Source organism: Dama dama, chromosome 3, assembly GCF_033118175.1.
Source record: "Dama dama isolate Ldn47 chromosome 3, ASM3311817v1, whole genome shotgun sequence".
In the NCBI taxonomy this organism is placed as follows: domain Eukaryota; kingdom Metazoa; phylum Chordata; class Mammalia; order Artiodactyla; family Cervidae; genus Dama; species Dama dama.
In genome coordinates this window covers 70,150,876-70,161,717 of record NC_083683.1, presented here as the reverse complement: position 1 = coordinate 70,161,717, position 10,842 = coordinate 70,150,876, and the positions used below count along the sequence as shown (strand labels likewise).

Below are 10,842 nucleotides of genomic sequence, written 5' to 3'. Positions count from 1 at the left end.
ACTACAAAGATCTTTATAGAGTTGAATCTAATACTGTATATTGTATATCACTGCCCTCTGATGGCATCACTAATATATAATTTTAAATTAAGCAAGCAAAAGAAAAACTTTATTATAATGTAAAACAGAGTATGTCAATTTATAAGCTACAGAGGTAGCTTATAAAGTTTAATGTTTTCTAGAAATATTAATTTCTTAGTAAGTTCTAAAAATTTACAGTGTTCCTTCATATAAGCCCTTTCAAATAATTTTTCAAGATTTTCCCTGATGATCAGTTCAAAAGGCACTGAATCTCTAAGTTTAAGCAAAAATCTTCACATATAATGAAATAATGAGATATAAGGTTAAGTGGCAAATTAAAAATAGCAAGATCACTTCATATAAAGGAGGGAAAATACAAGTGCAAATTTGAATATTTGAGATGTATGTAAAGTTTTTCCATGCAATATATAAATATATATTCACAGTTTAGGTCCATGTTCTAAGTACTGAAAAATGGCAAATCACCCACTGTCTGCAGAAGAGCACATATAGGGAAAATAAGTATTTAATGAAAGGTCTGGCCATTTTCCAAGACTGACAATCAAAAGCATTTTCAATATTCAGTTTTGAAAAAGCACTGCACTTAAGAGCACTAAAATCAAAGTCTGAATCTTCATTTATTCAAAGAGAAGAGATTAAATTGAGGATGTCCACCTGATTGCAGGTACAGTTACTGGCGGTGGACTCTTACACTCATGCTTTATAAAACTGTCCGTCTAAGTCCACTTTCTGGTGGGGGTTCAGATGTAGCCATTTCTTTGTCTATTTTTCCCTTTTTCTTTCTCTTTTCTTCCACAAACTGAACATTCAGAATACTCCGAGATGCAGCCTCCTTCTGTCTCCTCTCTGCATCCTCTGCAGGCTCTGCTCTTTTCTCTTCCAGGTCCGGCGAGGGAGGCGCGGCCTCCGTGGGACAGGGAAAACACCCCCCCACGGGGATCGCGGTTGGGGGTCCCCTCCTCAGCCCGCCAAACCAGGCGGTGAGAACTGCTTGATCAAACGCGGGTCCCAGGTCTGCGGTGCTCGCTCCGCCCTGCTTCTGCTATAATTTTATGCACACAATATTATTATTTCTCTGAGGCTCTTACTGATGGGTTTTTGTTTGTTTGAATTAATTTTCGGTTGCTTTTTCTCCCTTGCAATTTGTTTCCTCTGAGTTGCTGTTTTTCTTCTGCTTCTTGCTTGTTTTGTTTTCTTCTTTGTATATTAAAGACGTTCCTTAAATGTTTTATGATCCTTGGCTGTCCGCTTATATTTCGGAGTGAGGCTATCAAAAAGCTGATTGGAAAGATTGTGTGTCGGCTAGGGCGCGAGGGCTTCCCCGGTGGCTCAGACAGAAGAATCTGCCTGCAGTGCAGGATTCTCGGCCAAGGACTTAAATCTAGGATTAAGTCATCTTATTTCTTTAAGAGAACCATGATGAAAATATCTTTGGGATTTCTCTGTTGGGCGGGACAGAGTCTGCAGATAAGTTTTCCCAAAGATACAGTCATGCTCTTGTTTATGTTTGTTTAGGAATCAATTTCTCAAGATTGCTTAATCAGTTCCCATTCCTCCATTTGCTCTCTAGCTTCTGAAACGTTGCTGCTGTCTCCTTTCCCTTTTGTTCCTACGTGGCCTGGAGGACAATACCTACATTAGTTACTCGCAGCTCTCTAGCTCCCAGTTTTCAACTGTAAGTTCCCATTATTTCTTTAGGATACGTTTTATTGGAAGACAACTGCAGGATCGTCCAGAAAGGTTTTGACACAAATTACCAGATCACCCTAAAGTTGTATATATATATGAAAAGAGGAATGCTACTATACAGTAATTGTTTTGTAACAAGTATTAAGTAGCTTTCAAGAGTATTGTGTGCACGCACCCATCCACCTCAAACATCCGCTTGGCGGCGGCCAGACACAATACAAAAGATGACATAAAAGTAATCAGAAATGCGTACAACAGCTGGTCTAGAACAGAAAAAAAAAAAAAAACAAAACCCAAAAACTGCTTCACGGGGTCGGGCGTGTAGACCGCGCCTCCCTGGAACTGGGAGAGGGGAGGAGGGGGTCGGATATCATTGGTGATTGGTTGGCCTCTTCAACCAATCACGCGCAGCGAGTGATTTCGCTAATTGTCATGATACACCTCCTCGTGGGCTTTAGAGCTACGTTGACAAATGGGAATAGGGCACGTGGGAGGGACAGAAAGTTTGGCCAATAAGACCTTGCGGCGTTAGGGGCGGGATGAGGCCGCCGCCAGGTTTAGGGCGGAAGGAGTCGTTCTGGATTAGAAGGGGAACGAAAGATGGCGGCGGAAGCGCTGCTGTCCAGTCTATTGGGGCTGCTACTTCTGGGGCTCCTGTTACCCGCAAGTCTGACCGGCGGGGTCGGGAGCCTGAACCTGGAGGAGCTGAGTGAGATGCGTTATGGGATCGAGATACTGCCGTTGCCTGTCATGGGAGGCCAGGTGAGGAGGCGTAGAGGGGCGAGGGTCCTGGGCAGAAAGGGAAGGAGGAGAAGGTGGAGGAAGAAGGGCCGCTGTGGAGTCTGTGGCGGAAGCCTGAGGAGAATCGGGGAGAGTAAGCAGCGGCTTTAAGAGGACGCCTGAGGATCGTAGGCAAAGACCCATTCCCTCGGGGCCAGGGGCTGGGAGGGGTGGGGCTTCCCTCTGTCAACCTCAGGTCCCAGTTCCTTATTGAAACGCCCAGACTCCTCCCCGTGAAGAAGTGGGCGTGCCGTCTCCCCTCACCCGCCGAGCACCGCTGGAGGACGGGTGGCGCGCTGTGCCTGGACGGGACTCTTCCCCGTTGTGTGAGGAGGGATCTCGTGGTCCTCCCTGATCCCCAGCCTCTCTTTGCCTCCCTGTCCCCCGACCCCCACTTCTTTCCCAGAGCCAGGCTTCGGACGTGGTGATTGTCTCCTCTAAGTACAAGCAGCGCTATGAATGTCGCCTGCCAGCTGGAGCTATTCACTTCCAGCGTGAGAGGGAGGAGGAGGCACCTGCTTACCAAGGGCCTGGGATCCCTGAGTTGTTGAGCCCGATGAAAGATGCGCCCTGCCTGCTGAAGGTGAAAGGAACTGGGATAGAGGGAAGGGGCATGGAAACGAGCTATCTGTTTGGGAACTAGTTATCTATCCACAGTGTGTCTGTGAATGAGGGGTATCTGTAGGAGTTAAGAAGGCCATTGAAGGAGCAGGCCTATCGTACAGACAGGAAAGAAAGAATGCTGTAACCAGTGATGATGCTTTGCTGATTATAGAGGAGTGTTAGAAAATCTCAGAATAAAGATTAAACCAATATTGAGGTGCTTAAAGAGGGCCAGGCTGGGGCAGTTCTGGTACTCCCCTAGAGAAACTTTCCTGGTTAAGTCACCCCTTCCCTGTCACTCTCTGCCCAGTGTCCTGTTTCATTTTCATCATGGCACTTCTCATGATCTGAAATTATTAACTGAATTATCAGGTGATTTATTTTTGGTCTGAGTCCTAGTACTAGAACGTAAGTCTGTGAAATCAGAATTTAAAAGAGAATGTATCTTGTTCACAGCGGTATCCACAGTAGCTAAAACAGTACAAGGAAGTTCAATTAATACTTTGATATTCCATGTTTCCCTGATCTGAGTGCTTCAAGGATATCATGATTTCTTATCTTTATGGACAACAAAGAAGGATTTAAAAAAATACAAAGAAAAAAATTTTTTTTTAAAATTTAGAAAGAGAAGAGTAGTAAGCCAACTAGACTATAGAGGTCTCCAAGTTACAGAAGATAGACAGCCCTCCTCACCAGGAATCTGGAGGATTAAGAATAAGGGGGAGATGAGAAGTAAATCGGTGGTTATGTGTTTTGGGGCCAGGAGAGATTTCGGCTCCAAGAAAAGATGTCTGCACTCCATCCCCCTGACTGATCTTTTTTCTTTTACTGTCAGACTAAGGACTGGTGGACATATGAATTCTGTTATGGTCGCCACATCCAGCAGTACCATATGGAAGGTGAGTTCCACCTATGTTTTCCCTAAGCCCTCGGAAACCTGTCACGGAAGGTGACCTGCCTCCCGGTGCCCTTCCCTCCCAGTCCTCTGAGAACAGGATAACCATGCTTCACTGTGCTCTCCCTTGCAGACTCAGAGATCAAAGGTGAAGTCCTCTATCTCGGCTACTACCAATCGGCCTTCGACTGGGATGATGAAACAGCAAAGGTGGCGGGAGTGTGGGACCGGGAGAGAAAGGGGTCTGGGCTGCAGATGAGAGCCCTGTCGAGAAGGGGAGGGTCAGGGTTAGCTGACGTGATTCTCTGGGCTTCGTCTTAGGAGAGAGTGCTCTTTTTTTTCCTCCTTGCTGTCTTTCTCACACCCCTCCCTCATGCCTGATGTCCTCCCCAGGCCTCCAAGCAGCATCGCCTGAAACGCTACCACAGCCAGACCTATGGCAATGGGTCCAAGTGCGACCTCAACGGGAGGCCCCGGGAGGCCGAGGTTCGGGTGAGTCTTGGGAGAGGGATGTTGACACTCCGACAGAGAGAACTCCGAGTCTATGGGAAGAGCGCAGGGCGGTGCGGTACAGGCAAGAGTGCCTCTACCAGGCTCTAGACCCTCAGTTTAAGACTCATATTTCCAGCTTTGCGTCCCTGCCTCCATTTTCACAGGCACTTCTGTTTTTTTTTTTTAAATTGGTGTATAATTTCTTTACAATGTGTGTTAGGTTCTGCTCTCCGACAACATGAATCAGCTGTATGTGTACATATATGCCCCCACTCTGGAGCCTCCCGTGTCCCTGCCCCCACGTCCCACTCCTCTAGATGATCACATAGCCCCGAACTGAGTTCCTTGCGCTATGCGGGAGCTTCCCACTAGCTACCTGTTTACACATGGAAATGTATATGTCAGTGCTACTCTGTTAATTGATCTCACCTACTCCTTACCCCACTGTGCCCAAAGTCCATTCTCTATGTCTGCATCTCTATTCCTGCCCTGCAAGTAGGTTCATCAGTACCATTTTTCTAGATTCCATATATGCACATTAATATATGATATTTGTTTTTCTCTTTCTGACTTCACTGTACATGACAGAATCTAGGTTCATCCACATCACTACAAATGACCCAGTTTTGTTCCTTTTTAGGGCTAATGTTCCATTGTATATATGTACCACATCTTCTTTATATTTTCTTCTGTTGATGAACGTTTAAGTTGCTTCCATGTCCTGGCTATTGTAAATAGTGCTGCTCTGAACACTGGGGTACATATGTCTTTTTGAATTATGGTTTTCTCAGGGTGTATACCCCGTGGTGAGATTGCTGCATCATATGGTAGTTTTAGTTTTTTAAGGAAGCTCTGTACTGTTCTCCGGGCTCCCCAGGTGGCGCTAGTGGTAAAGAACCTGTCTGTCGATGAAGGAGATGTAAGAGACTTGGATTCCATCCCTGGGTTGGGACGATCCCCTGGAGGAGGACGTGGCAACCCAGTCCAGTATTCTTGCCTGGAGAATTCCATAGATAGAGCAGCCTGGTGGGCTACAGTCCATGGGGTCACAAAGAGTCAGACAGGACTGAGTGACTGAGCACACACGCATACTGTTCTCCATGGTGGTTGTATCGGTTTCCATCCCCACCAACAGCCGCACGTTGATCTGTGCGTCTCCCTTCTGTCGCCTCAGCTGCACACCTGAGTTTCCTTACTGACTCCTACTTCTTCACTTTGTCCTCCTTTCTTCACTTGCTGACTCTGCAGTGAGGTCGTGCTGGTGTCGGTATTGGGCTCCGCTCTGGAGATGCAGTGGTGGGCAGGCATGCAGCCCCTACCCTCATGGACTGCAGGCGGGAGAGGAAGGCAGAGGTTAAAGAATCACAAAAATGAGCCTGTGATTACAAGCTGGGAAGTGATGGAAAGGAAAGGAATCAGAGTCAATAACAAAGCTCCTTCATTCTACTTCTGCATTTCTCTCATAGCTGTGCTCTTCTTTCCTGTGCTTCATGCCTTCATCTCTCACCTGCCTCACCTCCAATAGCCTCTTAACAAAGTTTCCTGTTATCATGGTACTTAAAGGAATTCAGGCAGGCAGCTGTCTGGTAGGCCAAGTTCCTCAGGTGATTCTAATGTGTATTCACAAACATATACACCTGTAGAGAGCCAGGACACAACAGTTCTCTTTATGTAATACAGATTTGCACATGCAGTTGTGTGGTGGTAAGTGTGGGACACGAGGATCGCCCAGCTAGGGTGGGGTGGTGGAGGGGGAGCCCAGGTGTAATGTCTGCCAATATCCATGGTATAAATATCCCCACCATGGCCAAATGCATGCTATCACTGTCACGTCGATCATTGTGCAACATTCCTCAAAACTGACCAGTCAGCTCTTGTGAACTGGCCTGAGTGGGCTCTGACACCACTCTGAGCAAGTGTTACTTCTCTACCGAGTTCTGGAAAGCCTTCAACAATTCTGCCTGGCACAAATGATAAGACCCAAATACTTCAGAGCAGACTGGGGTGGTAGCAGCAGAGGTGGGAAGCAGCCAGATTCTGGATAGATTTTGAAGATAGCGCCAATAAGATTTGTTGAAGGATTGGATGTGACGGGGAGTCTATGATGATTCCAGGGCCTTTAGCTTGAGCAGCTGGAAAAATGGAATTGTCATTTGGTTAAGTGGGAGGTAACGGGTGTGGAGGAGGAAAGTAGGCTGGTGTGGACACATGAAGGTCAAAATGCCTAGTAGATATCCCAGTGATGATGGTCAGTTGGTAGTTGGCTCTCTAATTCTGGAATTCCAGGACAGGGTCTGGGTTAGAGATATAAAATCTTACTGCATTTCTGTCCCACTGCTCTTCTTCCTGCCCTTTGATTTTCTTTGTTGTTGTTGTTTCTTTTTTAAAAACTATTTGTTTATTTGGCTGCACTGGATCTTAGTTGGGGCATGTGGGATCTAGTTTTCCCAACCAGGGATTGAACCCAGGCCCCCAGCACTGGGAGCACAGAGTCTTGTGACTGGACCACCAGGGAAGTCCCTCTTCCTGTCTTTTGAACCATTGAGTCTATTTCCCCTGCCTAGAGATCTCTGAATGGCTGTCCCCATCCTCTGATTCAGATTATATATCCCTGTGACACCTCCGCAGGGAGACCTGACGTGGGCCCACAGACACACACCCGTCTGCCTTCATCCTGGTAAACACCTATGGAGTTTTATATCTAAAAAGCATGTGTCGTTTCCTGAAATTAGCTTTATTTTGGGGGTTTAATTTCTTTGTCTGTCCCCACTAGAATAAGCTCCAGGAAGTCAGGGACAATATCTGACTGTCTTATTTTCTGCTGTATCCTCAGCGTCTTCCACAGTGCCTGGCACCAAGTAGATGCCCAGAGGTTATTCACTGAATGAATGGAATGAATGATGAGCCATTTCAAATGTCGCTTTATTTTTTGTGACCTTTCTTGGCTAGCCCGGAACGTTCACCATATTGTTTCAGAGCTTCATGTATCAGCACATCTGCGTCCACATATATCCACATCTTAGCCTGTTTGGGCTGCTATAACAAACTGCCACAGGCTAGGTAGCTTGTAAACAACCGAAATTTATTTCTCACAGTTCTGGAAGCTGGAAGTCTGAGATTGGGGTGCCAGTGAGGTTGGGTGAGGACCCTCTTCCAGTCACAGACTTCTTGTAGCCTCACGAAGGAGCTCTGTGGGGTCTCTTTCATAAGAGCATTAATCCCATTCATGAGGGCTCCATCCTCATGACCTAAGCATCTCTGACAGGACCCTCTCCTGATACCGTCACAGTGGGCATTAGGATTTCAACCTACAAATTTTAGGGAGACACAGACATTCAGACGACAGCAATCCACAGCACCCACACACATACATAATCTATTATAGCACTTACTTCATTGTAGTCTATGTATTTCTTTACTTGTTCGTATGTTCAGTAACACTGAGAACTGAAGGCAAAGACTTCACTTTCCTCCTGGCTGCTGACAGTGCGCCCTGTGCCCAGCACTGTGGTGGAAGCTGGAGAGGAAATGCTGACTGAGAGCCCTGGTCCTGCTGGCAGGAGACAGACACCGCACAAACAGCCGCGGCATGTGGGCGCGCTCTCTGATGGGGGCCGTGTTTTTACAGGGGAGCACACAATGAAAGAACTAACCCAGGTCCAGGGGAGACCTCTGGGGAAGGGGACCTTTGGACTGGCAGTAGAAGGATGAGGAGTTCGTCCAGCTGCCGCAGAGGAGTGGGAAGGAGAGGGTGTTCCAGGTGGAAGGTACATTGAGTTCAAGAGGCTTGGAGACGGCCGGGATGGATAGCTGTGCACGGTATGGGAGGTGAGGCTGGGCAGTCGCTAGGGGACAGGTCTCACGTCACGCGGAGCTCTGCAGCTGTGTGCAGGAGCTTGGACAAGCTGAGAAGTGAGGGGAAACCAACGAAGTATTGCGTTGGCCAAAAAGTTTATTCAGGTTTTCCCATAAACTGTCCTAGGAAAAACCCGAATGAACTTGTTGCCAGCCTGATCTTTTGAGCAGACGCTGACAAATTCAGTGTTGGTTTTGAAGGCTTGCTCTGGCTCAGTTCAGTTCAGTCGCTCAGTCGTGTCCGACTCTTTGTGACTCGATGAACTGCACCACGCCAGGCCTCCCTGTCCATCACCAACTCCCGGAGTCCACCCAAACCCACGTCCATCAAGTTGGTGATGCCATCCAGCCATCTCATCCTCTGTTGTCCCCTTCTCCTCCTGCCCTCAATCTTTCCCAGCATCAGGGTCTTTTCAAATGAGTTAGATCTTCGCATTAGGTGGCCAAACTACTGGAGTTTGAGCTTCAACATCAGTCCTTCCAATGAACACCCAGGACTGATCTCCTTTAGGGTGGACTGGTTGGATCTCCTTGCAGTCCAAGGGACTCTCAAGAGTCTTATCCAACACCACAGTTCAAAAGCTTCAATTCTTCAGTGCTCAGCTTTCTTTATAGTCCAACTCTCACATCCATACATGACCACTGGAAAAGCCATAGACTTGACTAGACAGACCTTTGTTGACAAAGTAATGCCTCTGCTTTTTAATATGCTGTCTACGTTGGTCATAACTTTCCTACCAAGGAGTAAGTGTCTTTTAATTTCATGGCTGCAGCCACCATCTGCAGTCATTTTGGAGCCCCCCAAAATAAAGTCAGCCACTGTATCCCCATCTATTTGCCATGCAGTGATGGGACCAGATGCCATGATCTTAGTTTTCTGAATGTTGAGCTTTAAGCCAACCTTTTCACTCTCCTCTTTCACTTTCATCAAGAGGTTCTTAAGTTCTTCTTCACTTTCTGCCATAAGGGTGGTGTCATCTGCATATCTGAGGTTATCGATATTTCTTCCAGCAATCTTGATTCCAGCTTGTGCTTCTTCCAGCCCAGCGTTTCTCATGATGTACTCTGCATATAAGTTAAATAAGCAGGGTGACAATATACAGCCTTGACATACTCCTTTTCCTATTTGGAACCAGTCTGTTGTTCCATGTCTAGTTCTAACTGTTGCTTCCTGACCTGCATACAGATTTCTCAAGAGGCAGGTCGGGTGGTCTGGTATTCCCATCTCTTTCAGAATTTTCCACAGTTTATTGCAATCCACACAGTCAAAGGCTTTGGCATAGTCAATAAAGCAGAAGTAGATGTTTTTCTGGAACTCTCTTGCTTTTTCGATGATCCATCGGATGTTGGCAATTTGCTCTCTGGTTCCTCTGCCTTTTCTAAAACCAGCTTGAACATCTGGAATGTCATGGTTCACACACTGTTGAAGCCTGGCTTGGAGAATTTTGAGCATTACTTTACTAGTGTGTGAGATGAGTGCAATTGTGTGGTAGTTTGAACATTCTTTGGCATTGCCTTTCTTTGGGATTGGAATGAAAACTGACCTTTTCCAGTCCTGTGGCCACTGCTGAGTTTTCCAAATTTGCTGACATATTGAGTACAGCACGTTCACAGCATCATCTTTCAGGATTTGAAATAGCTCAACTGGAATTCCATCTCCTCCACTAGCTTTGTTCATGGTGATGCTTTCTAAGGCCCACTTGACTTCACATTCCAGGATGTCTGGCTCTAAGTGAGTGTGAGTGATCATATCATCATGATTATCTGGGTCATGAAGATCTTCTGTGTGTGTGTATGTGTGTGTGTGTGTGTGTGTGTGTGTAATAAAGTTTTATTAAAGTATAAAGGAGATAGAGAAAGTTTCTGACATAGGCATCAGAAGGGGGCAAAAGAGTACCCCTTTGCTAGTGTTAGCAATGGAGTTGTATACTCTCCAATGAATCCAAAGAATGTCTGGAGGTTGTAAAGACCTCATGAAGATCTTTTTTGTACAGTTCTTCTGTGTATTCTTGCCACCTCTTCTTAATATCTTCTGCTTCTGTTAAGTCCATACCATTTCTGTCCTTTATTGTGCCCACCTTTGCATGAAATGTTTCCTTGGTATCTCTGATTTTCTTGAAGAGATCTCTAGTCTTTCCCATTCTGTTGTTTTCCTCTACTTCTTTGCATTGATTGCTGAGGGAGGCTTTCTTATCTCTCCTTGCTATTCTCTGGAACTCTGCATTCAAATGGGTATATCTTTCCTTTTCTCCTTTGCTTTTGGCTTCTCTTCTTTTCACAGCTATTTGTAAGGCCTCCTCAGACAGCCATTTTGCTTTTTTGCATTTCTTTTTCTTGGGGATAGTCTTGATTCCTGTCTCCTGTACAGTGTCATGGATCTCCATCCATAGTTCATCAGGCACTCTGTCTATCAGATCTAGCCCCTTAAATCTATTTCTCACTTCCACTGTGTAATCATAAGGGATTTGATTTAGGTCATACCTGAA

General features: G+C 46.1%; 2 protein-coding genes across 5 annotated transcripts in view; one reads left to right on the top strand and one right to left on the bottom strand.

The window, feature by feature from the left end:
* Positions 1-742: 742 nt before the first annotated feature.
* On the bottom strand, positions 743-1,910 carry LOC133043415 (small VCP/p97-interacting protein-like). Its single transcript, XM_061124214.1, has 2 exons — positions 1,907-1,910; positions 743-1,029 (listed from the first exon to the last, which is right to left on the bottom strand). The coding sequence occupies exons 1-2, from the start codon at positions 1,908-1,910 to the stop codon at positions 743-745; spliced, it is 291 nt and encodes a 96-aa protein (XP_060980197.1).
* Positions 1,911-2,298: 388 nt separating this feature from the next.
* Positions 2,299-10,842, top strand: part of OS9 (OS9 endoplasmic reticulum lectin) — a 33,128-nt gene continuing 24,584 nt past the window's right edge. For all 4 annotated transcript variants that reach the window (XM_061131315.1, XM_061131300.1, XM_061131308.1 and 1 more), the window contains exons 1-5: positions 2,299-2,493; positions 2,918-3,094; positions 3,950-4,013; positions 4,143-4,219; positions 4,403-4,501. In XM_061131315.1, the coding sequence (XP_060987298.1) occupies positions 2,332-2,493; positions 2,918-3,094; positions 3,950-4,013; positions 4,143-4,219; positions 4,403-4,501 (579 nt within the window). In that variant the 5' untranslated portion in view covers positions 2,299-2,331. The remainder of the gene's footprint in view (positions 2,494-2,917; positions 3,095-3,949; positions 4,014-4,142; positions 4,220-4,402; positions 4,502-10,842) is intronic.